The sequence below is a fragment of the Hippopotamus amphibius genome, chromosome X (genome assembly GCF_030028045.1).
Source record: "Hippopotamus amphibius kiboko isolate mHipAmp2 chromosome X, mHipAmp2.hap2, whole genome shotgun sequence".
Lineage (NCBI taxonomy): Eukaryota > Metazoa > Chordata > Mammalia > Artiodactyla > Hippopotamidae > Hippopotamus > Hippopotamus amphibius.
In genome coordinates this window covers 131,032,364-131,053,648 of record NC_080203.1, presented here as the reverse complement: position 1 = coordinate 131,053,648, position 21,285 = coordinate 131,032,364, and the positions used below count along the sequence as shown (strand labels likewise).

General features: G+C 39.1%; 1 protein-coding gene across 1 annotated transcript in view; it reads right to left on the bottom strand.

The window, feature by feature from the left end:
• The window catches only part of ANOS1 (anosmin 1), a 171,804-nt gene that overhangs the window by 114,537 nt on the left and 35,982 nt on the right, over nt 1-21,285 (bottom strand). Inside the window, exon 2 of the mRNA XM_057719056.1 lies at nt 18,645-18,692. Within this exon, the coding sequence (XP_057575039.1) occupies nt 18,645-18,692 (48 nt within the window). The remainder of the gene's footprint in view (nt 1-18,644; nt 18,693-21,285) is intronic.

The window sequence follows — 21,285 nt, the reverse complement described above, 5'->3', positions numbered from 1 at the left end:
CACACATAGACAGAAAGAAGAAACTCCAAGACACTGAATGTCAACACAGCATCGTGTCAGCGTGCAGGAGGGATTGAGTCATCGGCCCTGGGACTGAAGAAATATAAAGGTCAGGAAAGGCTGCACAGAAGAAAGGAATTAAACCTGGCCATTGGAGGAAAAGGAGAATTTCACAGCAAAAACATACGGAACGGGCACATCCAGTTTCCAGGTCCACATGTAAGGAACATGGAAGCTGCCACTTCATCTTAGCAACAAATGAAAAGCTGAACAGACTGAAAAAGCAACAACTTTTCTGGGACCCATAAGACAAGGGAGGACACAGAACAAACCAGTGCTCCCAGGACTGAAGAGACAGACAGGCGACTACAGGCAGTCACAGCTTCCCAGAGCAGAGATCCACAGGTGGAAACCATCGCGAGAACCAGTGCTGCAGTAGGAAACCTGAAATCCAACTGACCGACTGCCGGACGCTCCGGGTGACAGGTCTGAGGGTTAAAACTCCAGAGGGACTCCAAAAGGAACCCTTCTGAAATATGCTGGGACACTCTGTTCTTGCCAGGAGGGCTAGCTTCAGGGAAACTAGTTCACCAGACCTTAACCGGCCAGGGTATTATCAGAGACTACCCGACCCAGGGACAGGAAATACCCAATGCCAGCTGGCTTCAGCCATCCTGTCCCACCTAAGGGAGGAGAAAAAATTTCAGAAACATGTGCGAAGTTTACAGTCCAGAGGCACAGGCTCACTAAAAGACCAAAATCTAATGATAAGACTAAGGAGGCTTCCACTCCCCTCACATCTCAGCACCACGTAACTAAAGTCCTACTTACAGCAGTTCCTTTTACCTGGTAGATCACATCCAGCTTTCCAGAGAAAATTACAAGGCATACCAAAAGGCAAAAAACACAGTTTGAAGAGAAAAAGCGAGCATCAGAAGCAGACACGGCAGGGATGTCAGAATTATCAGAGCAGAAATTTAAAACAACCCTGACTCACATGCTAAGGATGCTAATGGATAAAGCAGACAGTAGGTGAGGACAGACGGGCAACGTGAGCAGAGAGGCAGAAATCCTAAGAAAGAACCAGAAAGAACTGCTAGCGATCAAAGTCTGTAACAGAAATGAACAGCGCCACTGATGGAGTTATGAGTAGATGAGTGCACGGCTGAGGAGAACAGCATCAGACACAAAACTTCAGACCTGTAAGCTCAATGAACAACAAGTGGAATAAATGCCAAGAACCTACACCTTAGGGCATCGATTTCAAATTACAGGAAGTCAAAGATAAGAAAGGAAAGCCTGAAAAAAGCCAAATGGGGAAAAGTACACTTCACCTATAGAGGAACAAAGAATTACACCCAAGTTTTCCTCAGAAACCATGAAACCAAGGAGAGCGGACAGAAATGTTTAAAATGTTAAGATGAAAACCAACCAACCAACCACCAACTAGAATTCTCTACCCTGTAAAATTATTCTTCAAAAGTGAAAGAGAAATAAAGATTCTCAGACAAACCAAAACTGAGGAAACTTTCTGCCAGTACACCTGTCCTGCATGAAATGTTAAAAGGTTCTTTTGAGAGAAAAAAATATTATATACCAGACACTCAGAGCTACGTAAAGCAAGAAATAATATTAAAGAAGGAATAAGTGAAGATAAAATTTAAAATTTTATTTATCTTATCCTTAATTGATAACAGTTTGTTCAAAATAATAATAGCATCAAGTTGTTATCATGTGTGCTTACGTATATATTATGCTTTATAAATATATATTTATATGTGCATTTTATCTTATGTGTATATTTATACATATATATACAGTCATGGATATATTTCTGTATACTTATATATAAGTAAAATGAATGACAGCAATGATAGAGGGGCCAAGAGAAAGGAATTAGCATTATTTTGTTATTGAAAAGTACTCACACTACCAGTGAAGTGATATAGGATTATTTGAAAGTGGAATTGGATTAGTTGTGAATGTATACCATAAATTCTAACACAACTACTAAATAAAGTTTTTAAAAAGTATAACTAATATGCTAAAAAATGAGAGAAACTAGAATCATAAAATGATTTAGCCAGACTCATCAAGAAAAAAAGGGAGAGGGCCCAGATCAATAAAATCAGAAATGAAAAAGGAGAAATTACAACCAATGCCACAGAAATACAAAGAATTATAAGAGACAAGTATGAGCAACTATATGCCAAGAAAATGGACAACCGAGAAGAAATGGACAGATTCTCAGAAAGGTACAATCTCCCAATACTAAACCAGGAAATATGAACAGACCAATTACCAGTACTGAAATTGAATCAGTAATTTAAAAACTGCCAACACACAGAAGTCCAGGACCACACAGCTTCACAGCTGAATTCAACCAAGCATTTAAAGAAGAGATAACAGCTATCCTTCTCAAATAATTCCAAAAACCTGCAGAGGAAGGAACACTTCTGAACTTATTTTATGAGGCCACTATCACCCTGATACCAAAACCAGACAAAAATACCAAAAAGAAAATTACAGGCCAATATCACTGATGAGCACAGATGCAAAAATCCTCAACAAAATACTAGCACACCAAATCCAATAATATATTAAAAGGATCATATACCATGACTAAGTGGGATTTATCCCACAGATACAGGATTTTTCAGTATCCACAAATCAATCAATCTGATACGTTACATTAACAAATTGAAGAATAAAAACCATATGATCATCTCAATAGATGCAGAAAAAGCATTTGATAAAATTTCCCATCCATTTATGATAAAAACTCTCCAGAAAGTGGGCATAGAGGGAACATACCTCAACATAATAAAGGCCATGTACGACAAACCCACGTTAACATCATACTCAATGGTGAAAAACTGAAAGCATTCCCTCTAAGATCAGGAACAAGACAAGGAGGCCCACTCTCACCACTTTTGTTCAACCTAGTTTTGAAAGTCTTAGTCATAGCAATCAGAGAAGAAAAAGAAATAAAAGGAATCCAAATTGGAAAGGAAGAAATAAAACTGTCCTTGTTTGCAGATGACATGATACTTTATACGGAAAATCCGAAAGACACCACCAGAAAACTACTAGAGCTCACCAATGAATTTGGCAAAGCTGCAGGACACAAAATTAATACACAGAAATCTGCTGCATTTCTAAACACTAGCAATTAACTATCAGAAAGAGAAATTAAGGAAACAATCCCACTTACCATTGCATCAAGAAGAATAAAATACCTAGGAATAATCCTACCTAAGGAGGCAAAAGACCTGCACTCCAAAAACTGTAAGGCGCTGATGAAAGAAATTAAAGTTGACACAAACAGATGGAAAAGATATACCATGTTTTTGGATCATAAGAATCATTATCGTCAAAATGACCATACTACCCAAGGCAATCTACACATTCAATGCAATTCCTATCAAATTACTGATGGCATTTTTCACAGAATGAAAACAAAGTATTTTAAAATTTGTGTGGAAACACAAAAAACCCCAAACAGCCAAAACAATCTTGAGAAAGAAGAACCACGCTGGAGGAATCACACTCCCTGACTTCAGACTATACTACATAGCTACAGTCATCAAAACAATATGATACTGGCACAAAAACAAACACAAATAGATCAATGGAACAGGATAGAGAGCCCAGAAATAAACCCGCATATCTATGGTCAATGAATCTATGACAAGGAAGGCAAGAATATACAGTGGAGAAGACAGTCTCTTCAATAAGTGGTGCTTAGAAAATCAGACAGGTACATGTAAAAGAATGAAATTAGAACATTCTCTAACACCACATACAAAAATAAACTCAAAGTGGACTAAAGACCTAAATGTAAGACAAGATATTATAAAACTCATAGAGGAAAACATAGACAGAACACTCTTTAACGTAAATTGCAGCAATATTTTTTTGAATCTTTCTCCTAGAGTAATGGAAGCAAAAGCAAAAATTAAAAAATGGGACCTAATTAAACTTAAAAGCTTGTGCACAGCAAAAGAAACTATAAACAAAATAAAAAGACAACCTATGGAATGGGAGAAAATATTTGCAAACGATGTGACAGACAAGCCTTAACTTCCAAAATATACAAACAGCTTATACAGCTCAATATCAAAAACACAAACAACTCAATCAAAAAATGGGCAGAAGACCTAAACAGACATTTCTTCAAAGAAGACATACAGATGGCCAAAAAGCACATGAAAAGATGCTCAACATTGCTAATCACTAGAGAAACGCAAACCAAAACTACCATGCAGTATCACCTCACACCAGTCAGAATGGCTATCACCAAAAAGTCTATAAACAGTAAACGCTGGAGAGGGTATAGAGAAAAAGGAACCCTCGTATAGTGTTTGGTGGGAATTGCTGCAGCCACTATGGAGAACAGTATGGATGTTCCTTAAAAAGCTAAAAATAGAGCTACCATATGATCGAGCAATCCCACTCCTGAGCATGTATCCCAAAAAGATACATGCACCCCAATGTTCACAGTACCACTATTTATAATAGTCAAGATGTGTAAGCAACCTAAATGTCCATCAACAGATGAAAAGATAAAGAAGATGTGGTGCATATATACAATGGAATACTACTCAGCCATAAGAAAGAAGGGACTAAAGCCATTTGCAGCAACATTGAAGGACCTAGAGATTATCATGCTAAGTGAAGTTGGAGTATACAAATATCAACATATCACTTATATGTGGAATCTAAAAGAAAATAGAAACAAACTTATTTACAAAACAAATAAACTCACAGACATAGAAAACAAACTTATGGTTACAAATGGGAAGGGGTGGAAGGGATAAATTAGGAGTTTGGGATTGATAGATACACACTAGTATATGTAAAATAGGTAAACAAAGACCTACTGTATAGCACAGGGAATATCTTGCAATAAATCTGAAAAAAATCTGAAAATATCTATACCTACGTATGTGTGTATATATATCTCTCTATATACATATATCTATATAAAACTGAATGACTGCTATATACCTGAATCATTGTAAATCAACTAGAATTCCATTTTTAAAAATCACAAAAAATAGGAACAAAGACAGACAGCAACAAAGTGTAACAAATATGATAGATGTTAACCCAACTAAATCAATAATCACTTTGAATGTCAATAGTCTAAATGCACCAATTAAAAGACATTGATTGTCAGTGAATCAAAAAACCAGACCCAACTATACGTTGTCTATAAGAAGCCTGACTTAAATATAAAGACACATAGAGATTAAAAGTATGCTAACACTAATCAAAAGAAAGCATGAGCAGCTATATTAATTTCAGACAGAGCAGACTTCAAAGTAAAGAAAGTTATGAGGATAAAAAAAAGAACATTACATAATAATAAAGGGGTCAATTCCCCAAGAAGACATAACGGTTCTTAAACTCCACAAGACAAAACGAGATAGAAGCACAAGGAGAAAGAGATGCCGTCACTCTCATAGCTGGAGACGTCAACACCCCTCTGTCAGCAATGGACAGATCCAGCAGGCAGAAAATCAGTGAAGATACAGTTGGACTCAACCACACCAACAGTCAACTGTATATAATTGACACCTATAGACTACTTCATCCAGCAACAGAACACACATTTTTCTCCAGCTCACATGGAATACTTACCAAGACAGCCCGCATTCTGGGCCATAAAACACACCACAACAGACTTAAAGAAAAGATGTCATACAATGTCTATCCCAGACCACAACGGAATGAAAACTAGAAATTAATAACAGAAAGATCATTGGAAAACACCCAAACATATGGAGATTAAACAATGCACTTCTAAATAATGCATGGGTCAGAGAAGAAATCTGAAAAGGAATTCAAAAATTATTTTGAACTAAATGAAAATAAAAACACAACTTTTCAAATCTGTGGCATGTAGTGGAAACAGTGGTCAAAGGAAAACATGTAGCATTGACTCATATTAGAAAAGAAGAAAGATCTACAATCAATAATCTAAGTTTCCAATTTAGAAAACTAGCAAAAGAAGAATAAATTAAATCCAAAGTGAGGAGAAGAAATAAGAATTAGAGCAGAAATAAATGAAATTAAAAAAAGGAAATCAATAAAGAAAATCTACAAAAGCAAAAGCTGTTTCTTTCAAAAGATCAATAAAATCATTAAGCCTCTAGTCAGGCTAACAAAGAAAAAGAGAGAGGACACAAATTACTAATATCAGATATGAAAGAGGGGACATCACTATGGATCACATGGAAATTTGGAGTATAATAAAAGAATAAATACTATGAACAACTCTACGCCCCAAAATTCAATAACCTAGATGACATCGGCCAATTCTTTAAAAGATACAATCTGCCAAAACTCACACAAGAAGAGGTTATCTGAATACGCTTATATCTATGTTAAGACATTAAATCAATAATTAACAACCCTCAAAAATAGAAAGCACCAGGCCCGAATGGGTTCCCTGGTGAATTCTACCAAACATTTAGGGAAGGAATTATACTAATTCTCTACAGTCTCCTTCAGAGGATAGCAGCAGAGGGAATACTTACTCATTCTATGAGGACCAGCATTAGCCTAATACCCAAACCAGACAAAGACACTATAAAAAAAGCTGTAGAAAATTCTCTCTCGTGAACATAGATGCAAAAATCCTCAATTAAGTATTGGCAAGCCAAATCCAAAAATGTATGAAAAGAATTCACAGCATGTGACCAGCTAGGATTTATCCCAGCCTCAAATGCAATGCTGGTTCAACATTCAAAAATCAGTGAATGTAATCCATGACATCAACGGGCTAAAAAAGAAAAATCACATGATTATATTAATAGCTACAGAAAAATCATTGAACGAAATCTGACACTTATTCTTGATAAGGACTTTCAACTTGATAAAGACCACCTACAGAAATACCTACAGCTACCATCAGACTTAATGGTGAGAAGCTGGACCAGCAACACCAGAATCCACTGGAAGTCTCTTAGAAATACAGAATCTAAAACCCTAGGCCAGACCTACTGAATCCGAATCTTTGGAGGTGGGACCCAGGAATCTGCACTTGAGTAAGCTCACCAGGAGACACTTAGGCATGCTGATATTTGAGAAGAATTCCTCCAAGAAGTTGGAAGCCATAAAAGAGTAGAAAGAGGGAGACAATAGAGGCCATGAGACTAGTATATTTCAGGGAAGATACATGCGTGAGTTACAGCAAGGGAGAATGGCAAGTTAGCTTGTGACATGAATCTGAAGAACGCTGCAAGAAGGATGGACATGAAGGTAAAGGAGGATTTTGAGTTTGTAGGTTGAGTGATTGAGTGAATACTCATGTTTTAGTTAATATGGAGAATCCAGCGAGAAGGATAGGTTTGGGGAAGACAAATAAGCAACTGGGTCCAGGTCACAGAGCTTGTAAGTCACACCCTCAGCCCTGGAGCCTAAAGATGCGACTGTCCACATGCCGCTCACCCACCTCTCATGCAAAGGGCAGAAGAAGTGTGTCTCAGTGAGGACACAGCAATTTCAGGGGTTTTTAAGGGACCATAAATCAGAAGAGTATGGAGTTGAACCCACCTCTCAGGGATAGAAATATGGCAGTGGTTTGTGTATGTAAAATGGAGGAATGTTGGCGCAAATGCCAATGTCCCATTTCCATTAGATTTTGGTGATTCAGAGCAAGAGCCTTCAACTGGATACATTAAGTATCTTAAGGCTACTATAAATGCATGGTTGATACTATCTCAGAGGTCCAAGGAGAATGCAAGCCAACTAGCTTTGTCTTCCTCCTAAGCAAGACACAAGCTCTCAGCAGAATGACACCTAATGTGATCACATGGTGGGGGGGGTGTTCAGAACAGTGGCTCACAAAGGCCTGGAGATGTGACTCTCCCAACTTAGGTTGTTTTTTTCCACTCAAATATTGTCCCAGGACCAAGCAGAAAATGATTTAGAAGTCATACCAAAAGCCTCTGAGTGTGTGTAATTCAACATTCCATCAGAGTTCACGTCTCCTTATAATATTCTCCATTACCAGTTGGAAAACAAAAGGTCTAAGGAGTTTCATTGTCTTTTTGTCTCCAAAAAACAAAGACATGAAATAAACATACACAGGATGCAAAGAACAAAAGCGGAGGACGGCTGCAGAAAGGAGCAGCGTTCCAGAGCTTTGAAACACAGCAAATCAACACATTTGCTGCAAATCTGCCCTGGGTCTTGAAATGAGTGTCTGTCTTTAAAGCAACAGGCTTCTTGGTGATCGAACACTTTTAGATGCAACTTCATGCAATACTTTGGGGATGGCCAAGATTTACAGTTGATTAGCCTGCATAGTTCAGTTGCTTTCTCAAAAGCTTCTAGGAAGGGATTATTTCTGTGCCCAAAGAGCCCGAGAGAATAGGGAGGGCGGCTCGCGGCCGTAATGTGAATTCCCCGGACTCGGTACACTGTGCTCATTGAAGCAGATAAAGCAAAGTTAAAGAAGCATTTAGTGCTTCAGAATGCCAGCCTTAATAAGTATCTTTTTGTGGAAGGATTTAGGAGGAGGGGAGGGTTACCCTCAGTGCAGGCATTATTTCCTCATACAAAAAGGGAAAATGTGCATACAGTTGGATGTAAAAAGCCAAAACGCACATGCTCCCCTCCCTCCCCAAGGAAAAGATGCTGAACACACACCCCCAAATGCCAGAGCATGAATCTTCACAGCTTAATAGTCCCAAAGCCATTGTGCAGTTTCTCTTGGGAAAGGCAGCTCATTCATTTGCAACCGCCCAAGTTCAACCTTTCCGCTGTGAGAACCGGGAGGCGCGCGGCCCTCCAGAGCCCCACCTTCCTCAGCAGGCAGAGCCCCAGACGCGCCGCCGCGGCCTGTCCTGTCCCCAGGAGGAGCGGGCGGCTCCCAGCCCCTCTCTACAAGGCTGCCATCCAGGCACGTGAGAAATGTCTGCAAAAGGCTGAACCAGCCACATCTGCAGGCAGCCGAATACACAAAGTGACCTTTGCTTGCACAGCACAAGGCCCGTCCTGGCCCCCTACAGTTTGCACGGTTTTTGTTGTAAACAGCATTCATTCCCTACGTGGAATGTGACGCAGAATCAGTCACTTGTAATTCCTTAAAACACACGTTGTTTAATAAGTCAATGCTGCGTGATCCCAGTTTCCTAACCACCAGCAAATTTCTCCTCTTCAGCTCAGCCTTACCCACGACCTGTCTTCCAACATGAATATATGTCAACATCAAGGTGAACTGAGCTACTGGTGTAACGAAAAGCACACCGAGATGCCCACTCTGTCACTTGAGTGGGGTTTCCGCTGTAAAGAAGGGGAAATACGCCGTTCATCCACATCTATTTCTCTATGCCTAAAATTTCCAAGAGGGACTCCCATAAGCTAAGGCAGATTGGGAAGGTTCTTCATAGAAATCAACATAAACATTTGCTACTAATAATAGATAGAAAAAGAAAGAAAGAAAGAAAGAAAGAGAGGAAGGGAGGGAGGGGAAGGAAGGATGAAAGAAAAAAGAAAAAGAAAGGAAGGAAGGAAGGAAGGAAGGAAGGAAGGAAGGAAGGAAGGAAGGAAGGAAGGAAGGAAGGAAGGAAGGAAGGAAGAAAGAAAGAAAAAAGAAAGAAAGAAAGAAAGAAAGAAAGAAAGAAAGAAAGAAAGAAAGAAAGAAAGAAAGAAAGAGAGAAAGAGAAAGAAAGAAAGAAAAGGACAGAAAAGCAGGGAGGAAGGAATGGGAGAGGGAAGGAAAGTCATCTCTATGACGTGCACACTTTAAGTCATTGCTTCCCCCACACCAATGGAAAATGAACTCACCCACACGGGTAGCTCAGCTCTGAAAAGACCCAGTTGAGAGAAGTTCTTTCTTTATTGTGTGGTTTTAAAGACTATTCTTTGACCTCTGCTATTTATGACTTAAGATGTGTGAAGACAGGGCCAAACCCCTTTGGCTCCAAAAGGCGCTGGCAAACAAAAGCTTTTCACCTCTGTTCCACTTACCTCATCCCCCCTCAGAACACGTCCATACCACACCCCCTGGTTTCACAACTTAAACTGCATTTTCTTCTTTCTTTCGCCCAGTCCCAGCCATTACCTAACTGACAAGTGTCCACCTTTGCTCCTTTCCAAGGAATGAAGCCCTAGTTGTCACCGCACAGCTGAAAGAGCTTTGGGAGGCATATAGATGTCTTGTCATCTCATCTCAGTTAACCATGAAACTGTGGATAAAATGGTTCAGGAAACTACACAACGCACCAGGCAAGCGTCAGCCACAATGTGGCATTTCTCTAGTTATTCATTATTTTACAGATTTATGGATTTATCTATTGCCTTTCTCACTCTTAAAAGAATTCAAGACAATTTACAAAGACCAGTGGATACAGCCAGAAAAAAGATCTTATGTATGTGTGATAGAAATGAGATAAAGGAAAATAAAAACTGGAGTCAGGGATAAAGCTGGTTTCCAAAACACACAGGAGAAATTTCAGTAATCTTGTTAAAGCAGGTGATTTTTCTTATCATTCAGCTTTCTAATACCTAATTCTAAGGGGGAGGAAACACGGTGTCCACAGGCTACAATATCTACCAGTTTCTAGGGGACACATAATTAGTACTGATAAGGTGAACATGATGAATGCCTTCCCAAGTTTCCTCCTACAGATGGCACGGAATAGCAGACCGATGTCCTTGGCAAGTTCCTCAGAGTGGCCTCACTGAGTGGGTTTGTGAGACAGTTTCTGAGAATATTACACGTGCTACACTGCAGCCACATAGGATTCAGGAAATGTCATTCGTTAAAGGACAATTTTGCGATTGTGAAGGGACATAGTTTAGTCCTATAATCAAGACATGGATTGTAGAGCATCTGGAAACTGTATATGCATCAGGCATGTACAAATATTGTTTCTCTCTGGTGCCTTTTGGTACCGCAAGGATACAAAAGGTTTGATATTCGTTCTTGGCAAGTACCAGGAGAGCAGCGGCTTGCTGATATGTCACTGTCCTTTCACAGCCAGCAGAACTGTTCATGCTGACATCCACAGCAAAAACTACAGAGCCTCATGAAGACAACGGTTTGAATAAAAACCTCATCCTAACTCTGCCTAGACAGGCATCAAAGAAGATGAAAGGAGTATTCAGTAAAGACCCTCCTTAGGAAAAATTATTTTCTCTTCCAACCCAGAAGAAAACAAAAGATACAAACTCAGTGGTAGATCCCGTGCACAGCTACAGTCATTTTAGGCTGGAAAAGCATTTACAATAAATGCCCAGCTTAGCCATGAAAGACACACACACATACACACACACACTTCATATTATAATCAAGCAGCACCCTATGGGACCTTCCCAAGGACAGACCATCCCCCCATGCCCTCTGCCTTCTTGTCTGTAGAAAAACTTTAGCCTCCTAGGCTTTCCCTGTGTTCCAAAGAGCACATTTAATCTGAGAAGTGAAAAACACAGAAACAAAGGAAAACAGTCAAGCAAGACAAAATAATAATAGTTTAGCCATTAAACAAAATCAAGGACATTTGTTTCCTCCTCAAGGACTATAGATAATATTCTGAATCACATCCTTGAGCTGTTTTGCAGGTACCAAAACTCCCACCAGGGAGAAGAAGTTAACTGCATGTTGACCACAAGTACATTGACCCCAGACCAGCTGGAACCAGAAGGTTGATGATGTGGACTCCCAAAATACCACTTGGTTACCTCATCACCAACCAATCAGAATAATGTCCACACGCTGTTCGTACACCTGCAGCCCTCTCCCTCACCCAGTCATTAAAAATATTTCCCTGAAAGCCACCGGGGAGTTCAGGTCTTTTGAGCCCTAGCTGCCCATACTACTTTACTGGCCCTGCAATAAACACTGCACTTTCCTTCACCACAACCCAGTGTCAGTAGATTGGCTCTACGGTGCAAGCGATCAGACCCAAGTTTGGTTCAGAAACAACTTCACCCAAAGAACATCATGGTTTGAGCAATGAATCTTACAGGAATGTCCTCTGACCCCAGAGACTGCAACACAAATATACTGAGCTGGTCAAATGTGATGATGCCTAGGGGGAAGGAAGTTCTTCCACATCAAATAGATGAAAAGTGAGAACTCTTGAGAAAATGAATTTTTCAAATAATTAGCTTATATTCCTTCTTTAGACAAATTAGACACAAGAGTGTCTCCTAGTAAAAAGAGTGTCAGCTAGTAAAAACAAAGTTGAAATTAATACCTAGATTTACTTCCCTATAACGACTGCCCTTTTACAAACATAGAGAAATAATGTTTCCAAGAAAGACCATGTGCCAACACAAATCAGGCTTCTAAGAGGAATTCCTGTGTATGATCAGGTAGAACAACTTGACCCTCATGACAAGGATTCCCTACAGGATGGGGTTACAATCATGAACACAGACAAGCAAATGCTGACCCCCCCTAAATTCAAGTGCAAGTTTTCACCTCAGTGGGGACGACTTTGACAGTGACCCTCCTAGGAGAAGGCAGGGCCGCAAGCACAGTGACATGTTCAATGCCCACAAATTCTGCCCTCCACAGCTACTGAAATCCAATGCTGTCTCCTTCCTAGAACATAACTGTTTCCACCCTTCAACTGGCACTGGTGCTCTTTGCCAGCTGCCAGCTTAAACTCAACATCTTCAAGCAATCGGAGCCTATCCAGGCTCCTCTGTGTGCTTTCTGATGACTACATTACAACTGCAAAACATCTGTCAGACCATAATCACCATGTGATGCATCCTGACGGAGATGTGTTTCGTGTGTTCAAAATGCATTCCCTTTCTAAAGCCAGCTTTCAGGAACCCTTCCTCAGTCATGAACCAAATAAGAGATTTTGTTTGCATCTTCTTTCAAGACATGGGAGGAGAAATTAATAGGAACAGATGAGGAAGGGGTGAGGATAAAGACACACGGAGGTGCTTTTTCCCCTCCTCATGTTTTTGCTTTGACGTTTACAACAGTTGGAAGTCTTTCACATCCATAAAAATTGATATGGAAAATCAGAAACACGTAGGGCTATTAATATGTCACATGCTGCATTTAAATCCAAATAAGAACCTGTTCTTTTCCTTAAATATTGATTGTGTTATGAGCCTGGCCAAGTGTTGCAAGTTATTGCAGCACAGAGGCTAGTTTCTAAGCTAAAAAACCCTGGAATGTTCCAGCTACTGCTGGCTAATGATCGCCCCAAAGCACACTAATATGTTTGATAAAAGTTCCCAGCGTGAGGGCAGAGAACACTTACCATAAGAATGACAGTATGAGAGAAAGCAAATCAGTGACACCCGTTCAGGCAGCCTTCCATGCTGGAGGCTCCAATTAGAGCTGTGAGCTTGCATTCCAGGAGGCGGTGAGAGGCGGAAGGGTGCCGCAGATCTCTCATTGTTAAAATCATTAAGTCACCGATCCACCTGTCTGAGCCCTAGCCAGGGACCCCGCTGGGAGCCTTCAGTCGGCTCTCGCAAATCTCAGCATTTACCACTTCAGAAATGAAGTTTTGAAACTAGGTATTTATTGAGCTTCCCTATCTGTAAGTTATCTTTGTTCTTATCCATTCCACATTCTCTCACTTTGTTCTTTCTTTCTTCTCCATTTCTGCCTTTATCTCAGAAACGATACCAACTTGAACGTTTCCCTACAGTGACACTGGATGGAGTACGTATGAATGAAGTTGCACATGCAGCCCTACCTCAAGCTTGCTGATTATGTGATTTTCAACTGCTTGCAGACCAGGAAATCCAAGCAAGAGCTCTGGTTTCCCAGAGGAGAGACTTCATCTCTTGGTAAGCACAAAAGCACACAGTGGTCTTTGGGGTACTTAAAATTGTGCCATTTACTGGCATGATGTTATAGCATGGTGTGACAAACGTGCGTTCGACAACCTTTATTCATCGTGCTGGTACAATATTGCATTACAGACTCATTTGTCAAAAGAACACTAGCCAAACTTTCACCCACCTCACAATTTCTTTTCACATGGATTCCATACACATTTTAATTCCACCACTGGTTTAAGGAAATAAAAGATTTCTCTTCTCTTACTAGATTATCACATCCCACTTACTTAGAAATCACGTCATGATCGTTACTTATGGAAATAAAATCACTGGTATCCAAAATAAAGGGAATTAATTACAACATTGGAGACATTTTCTACTCTTCCCGTGGCAAAAACCTACAACTTCTCTTGATAATCAATGTCGATGGCGGCTTTGCCTATGAAGTAATTGGTAACTCCCAGAAGATATCAATATGCTGGACAAGAAATGCTCAGTATACACTCAATATACATAAACTTTGTCCTTGAAGTTGATTATACAAAGTCAGGGAAAACTGTATGACTATCAGTAAGTATTACAATAGGCTTTAAATGTTTTAAAGTACATATAACATCAGAAATTTCAAACTTTTGCATATTAGAATATTGAAAAAAAATAAACTGTTCAACTTTGGTTCTTTGGGTATTTGGACACAGTGCATTTCCATGGGTGCTGGAGTTTTCATTTTCCTCCTTAAGATGTATTTTCCTGGGGCTCTATGCATGTACAGTCATTACCACGTAAATCACAGAAAGCATCTAACACAACACAAAAACCTTCAACAGTCACGTTCAGTTATGTTTCTGGGGTTTGACCTTTATCCAATAAATTTCACAGATGTCAAATGAAGCCGTCCAGATGTTCATACAAGCAAAACCAATCTTCCTCACCTCTAAATTTGGCTCTGAATAAACCTGGAAAATCACTAAGAATCTGGAGTTATAGCCCTTATAAGAACTGAACTCCCACTGAGATCAAAGCAACACACAACCGCACCAAGATTGAGCCCTAAATTACTGCTTTTCAACTCAAATCCTCACAACCAAATTGGAAACAAAAGTCAAGTGAGTGAGTTATAACACCCAAAAAGAGATGGATGAGCTTGTTCTCCAGACATGGGTGGGTATCACCAAAAGTGCCATTCTTAGATGCGATGTTTAGAAACGTAACTGAGTGTAAGGTCGAAGGATACTTATTTTATGAAGTAAATGTGACTCTCGTGCAATACAAAATGAACAAGTGTCAAAGATTTAACTCACGAAATACTGCAAGGGCCAGTAAGATGTTACATTTGGTTCAAAGGAGAAATCCGAAAAATACGAATATAAATATATTCACACACAGAAAGGGGTGCTAGAATGGATTTACAAATAGATGCAGAATGGTCTATTGATGGGGGGAGCATCAACTGCAACCCACTGCACACAGTCATTTGCATTTCCATGGACAAGAATCACCTGCATTATTAACAGCTTGCTACCACTTACAGAGTAAGAAAACAGCTCAAAGACAGATGACAAACAATGCAGACAACCTGCAAGGGTGCAAGAGAGAGGACATCCAGCCATCTTTTTGCCCATTTTGAAGTCCTCCACAATTTTTACTGGTATTAAATTTTCCAAAATTCACTGTGATTTGACATTTTTTTTACTATTATTTACCATTCATTCATTCAACAAATCCTCCCAAGCTGACCAACAATGCTCCCCCCATGATGTTAGATACTGTCTGCTTTTTAGTTTGAATTCATCAAGATATGTCTTTGTATTGAGAGACAAATGCAACTTTACTGCTTTGTTTCTGGTAGCTTTTGCGTACGTGAATGCGATGGCAGACTATGGTAACTGGGCAGAGGCAGCCTGGCGCCTGTTTCCGTACAGCCGGCAAGCAGAGAATTATTCTTACATTTTTAAATGGCTTGGAAAAATGATAAGATTTTAAGACATGAAAATTATATGAAACTCAAATTCCAGTGTCCATACGTAAAGTTTTATTGGAACACAGCCACTTTCCTCTGTTTAGGTACTATCTATCACTGATTTCATGCTACAATGGCCACACGCGTAGTTGCTACAGAGACTCTGTGGGTTACGAAGATGAAAATATGTACTATCTGGCCTTTGACAGAAATTGTATATGATGAGCCTTAGAATTCCTAACATATGAGCTCCAGAAAAGGTGCTTGGCACATACCACATGCTCAGTAAATTACATATTTACTTCCCTTCATACAAGGGTGAGTCAAAAATTATCCACACTCTGGCTATAGTTTTCAGGTTTAATATAACTGAAGTGCAAATAATTTTTGACTCACCCTCATATAATAACATAAAACTGCTGAGAAGGGGACTGTGTTCTTCAGTTCCTTTATAACTCGCAAAATGTACCAACCAGGGTTTCTCAACCTCCCTCAGCACTACTGAGCTTGGAGCCAGACAACTCGTCACTGTGAAGGCGTCCTGTGGCTTGTATTCTGTCAGCATCCCTGCCATTCACCCAGGAGACACCAGTAACTCCCCACCACCAGTAGTGACAACCGAAAATGTCTCCTGCCATTGCCAAATGTCCCCTTGGGAGCAAAATCACTCCAGCTTGAGAACCACTGGCCTCAAGCTATGCTGGACAGTGAGTCACTGCTCTACATCATCCAGGAGCTGAATGACGCTAAAGACCCCTAACTTCATAGTACTGACTTCATTATAGGAGGAAGATTTTCCTAATTAATAATAGATACTCATGCTAAGTTACACGGATACAAAATGAATTATAATCTTTTCCCTGAAGATAATACAGTAATGACGTCCCTTGGGGGAGGAAGAAAATGTAATCTATGGACTTCATTCATGGATCCATTCACAAATATTTGCTAAGCAACTACTCTGTGCCAAACACTGTTCTAGGCTTGAAGATACTACAGTGAACAAAGGGGACACAGTCAATGTCCCCCTGGAGCTTACTTTCTGGTGAATGAGACAGTCTCCAAGAAAAAGGAACAGGTATAAATGTTCTGCGGGTGTAATACAGGCGATGACATGTGTACACGGGTGGGAGGTGATCCAGGAGGGCAAGGCTGAGAAGGTAGGAGATGGCATTCCACACTTTAGTTTGCCTTCACCGATTTGCTGAGTAACTCCAGGACCATTGTCCAATATGCATGTGCCTGAATTTCTCCATGTGTAAAATGGAGCTACCATCACTCAACCTTCACCTTATTAACTTAAAGAGCAAGAAGAAAAGCCTACACAATGCTCCATGAATCTCAGAAGAAATGCAAACTATAACTACCTGCAAATGCATCAGTGGTGATAATATCTGTAGGAGATAAACTTTGCTTAACATGTAAGATTCATCCCCAAGGATTCAGCATAAAGACAGCCCTTAAATTTATGTCAGCTTTGTAATATATTCCAAAGTTTCTGTTGCAGTTAGCTGTGAGTGGATTCATTTTTGCTTTCAGGCAAAAGGAATTGATTTCTTTTCTTGTGAAATTCAGTCTCTCATGTCAGCCTTGATCATTCAATGACAAAATACACTTTGACAAGCTGTATTCCCTAGAGCTGCAACGTTCTTTAATTAGGATAGTTTAAAAGCAGTTTAAATGAACCTCTCCCATTCAAATTTCAAGTGTATAAAAAAGAATTTCTTGATGGGATAAGGAGAAACAGGGTGTTTATTAGAAATAATACTGATACAACAAATTACCATTCATGTAATACCCAACTAACAAAACTGGACAAAAACACTACTTACGAAATTTAGTCAGCCTCACAGCCATATATTCATATATATAAACACACACACATATATATCCATCCTTTTCTGCAGCGATGACATAAAAAATTACCCAAAACACAAGTTGAAGAACAATTAATATAATAGATACTAGAAAATGTCTTATCAGAGCAAATGTTTATGATATTATATAAAAGGAAAAGGATCATAAACCAGACATTTCATTTCTGCCCTTGATCTAGAGAGTCAGAGCTAAACAAAGCTTATTTTCACCAAATTATTTCACATTCATACAGTAACAAAATTTTGGTTGTAAAAAAAGAATGCTTCAATTTTCAATCCAATAGTCGTATCTATAAAAGAAATCTCATCAAACACTATTACGATCACAAAGTGCTCCAGTATTTATAGCAAGTTTAAACTTTATCCATTTATATAATCTAAATATAAAACCAACTTTCAGACTGGGGCTAAAGCATATACATACTATATGTTTTATGTATATACACAAATTTTTTTTAAAGATTGTGATGTTTGGGGATGGAGGTAAGAAATTTATGTTTTTAAACATATGAATGAGTATGACAACTTCAGAGCATGTGTGTGCAACAAGAAATACTCAAAAATAGAAAAGAGACCACTTCTTTAAAGAACTAAATTACTTAATGAGCAATTCCTACACACAAAATAAACATAAAAAATAACTTAGCAGTAAGCAGAACACATTACATCTTCTGGTATAATCAGAAGATGTTTTCTCCTTGAAAATATTTTTGATTAAGATAATTATAGAATAAAGAGCGACATAAGGTAATATATAGAAATATTGATAGGTGTATCTTGACTGCAGTGGTGGCTACACTAACTGAATCCATACATATGGATAAAACCGCACAGAACTATATACATACTGGGTACCAATGTCAATTTTCTCTTGTGATATTGTTCTACAAATACATAAAGTGTAACCATTGGTGGGAACTGGGTGAAGAATACGTGTGATTTCTCTGTACTAGCTTTGCAACTTCCTGTGACTACAGTTGTTCCAAAATTAAAAGCCTTTAAAAACATTGATATAGTTGTAGGGAACGTACCTTAGAACATTGCTTGTGATTCTGGCACCAAACCAGGGAACCATTGTTCTGCAAAAAGAAAAAGAAATACTGACTCATTAAATAATTTTCTATTTGGAAACTACACACACCTGTGTGTATTAATATAACTTCAAAATATTTGCATTAGTGAAAGACCAATTTTGCTACCCTGATATGTCTCTCTTCTTAAAATGGAAAATGTGTTTCTAACACATATCATGTTTTGCCCTTGACTTCATGATACAAGCATATATAAAATAATGAAGATTTCAGGCTGTTTCAGAAGGGAGAGTGTCTGAGCCATCTCTCAGGGTGTGATGAAATACAGACCAGCAGGAAAATGACCCCTAGACGTTTCTCCCGTAGTAAGCGGTTTTGGTAAATTTACAAGTTGGCATCCTGGAGGCTTTCAACTTCAACCAATTCAGTAATAAGAATTTGAGCCTGAAAGTCAGATCCCATGGGAAAAATTTTTCTCTCTCCCTTTCACTGGATGTGTGACTCTAGACAAGGGACTTACTACGTGTGTCCCTCAGTTTATGCATCTGTAAAGCACAAGGACAAGATCTCCTGCAAGAGGTCAGTGGGATAGCTCGGTGAGACAGGGAATACATACAAACAACTTAGCACAGCTTGACAGTTACTCAACATGTACCAAATGCCAGGGCTGTGATTGACCGATTGATTAAAGTTTATTTTATTGAAGTATAGTTGATTTACAGTGTTGCGTTAACTTCTGCTGTACAGCACAGTGACTCAGTTATACATATATATACACCCTTTTTCATATTCTTTTCCACTATGGTTTATCACAGGATATTGAATATAGTTCCCTGTGCTCTACAGCAGGACCTTGCTGTTTGTCCATCCTATACGTACTAGTTTGCATCAGCTAACCCCAAACTGCCGATCTTTCCCTCCCCCAAACCACCTCCCTCTTGGCAGCCACAAGTCTGTTCTCTATGCCTGTGAGTCCATTTCTCTTTCATAGATAAGTTCATTTGTGTCATATTTTAGATTCTACATTTAAGTGATATCATGTTGTATCTGTCTTTCTCTAACTTCACTTAGTATGATAATCTCTAGGTCCATCCATGTTGCTGCAAATGACATTATTTCCTTCTTTTAACGGCTGAGTAGTATTCCATTGTATATATGTACCACATCTACTTTATCCATTCATCTGTCGATGGACATTTAGGTTGCTTCCATGTCCTGGCTATTGTGAATAGTGCTGTTATGAACACTGGGGTGCATGTACCTTTTCAAATTAGAGTTTTGTAGGACTATGATTTATTATCCCTAGTATTTGAATTTCTGCTCGAAACTTGTCATTCCACATGATTAAAATTTTGGTGATGGTTGGACTGATATTTTACATCAGATTGTTCTAGGCTGGGGTGATTGGAAGAGAGAACAGAAACTGTCACCCAATAACTAAGATGCTGTGGCCTCCTGTCCTTTGAAGTTCAAGGTTGAGTATGAGATAAAGTAGTCCATTTCCTATGTACGAACATCTAAACTTTTAAGAACATCAGTATGAACAGAATAGTACCACCTTTTTCTGCAGTTAAAAGAAATGTAACCAATAATATATCTTTTAAATATTCTTATTACAAGTTTATTGATACATAACCCACAAACACAAAAATCACTCATTTAAACTGCATAATTCTGTGGTTTTTAGTAGAAAGGCTGTGCAACCATCACCACTAATTTCTGAGCCTTTTCATCACCCCTGACAGAAAGCTGTACCCATCAGCAGTCCTTTACCCCAGGCCCTGGTAACCACTAACATTCTTTCTCTATAAATGTACCTACTCTGGACACTTCATATAAATGGAATCATACAAGATGTAGTCTTCAGCGTCTGGCTTCTTTCATTTCATAATGTTTTACGTTATGTTAAATTGTACAGTATTTTTGCTTCATCCATATTGTCATAAATGTCAATACTTCATTCTTTTTCATTGTCCAATTCCATCATGTGGCTATTTGCTCTTCCATTCATGATAATATATCAATAATACAGGATTCCCCAAATCACTGGGTAGATCTCAACTGCTTAGGATTAGAAATTTTCCTCTTATATCTAAAAATCATTAGGCTAAAAGATCTCAGTCCCACAGTAAAGCTTTAGCTATTAAATCCCTGCACCGTACGGCCCTAAATTTCTCTTTTACAGGTTTAACTCCCCCAAATTGCTGAACACACCTGCAATTTTAGATAATCTGGTATCAACCTATTCATCCCCTTACTAAGCCCCACGCATCCTCAGTGGGCCCTCATCTCTCTCTACATATCCATGTTCACCAGTCCGACAAGCAAGGCCTGAAGCTGGAGCTGTAGAAGAACAGCCTGAGCTGAGGTTACATACGATCTTTGGCAGGGTTGACATCAGAGAAATAATTATACTGGGCAGAGGCCAAAGCTGGACATGATTTAATTAGGGGAAATGACGTGTTAGTATAAAGGGTGTAAGAAAGAGGGTATTATGGGCAAATTGGTGTTTCATAAAGGGAGCCCTTGGCCTGGTGACAAACTCAAAGTTCACAGTGGGGTTAGGCAGACTGAGGTGTCGGTCATAAACAGGGTGACAACTGCAACAAAAGCAGGAGCAAACGTTGAGAAGTATGTTCTT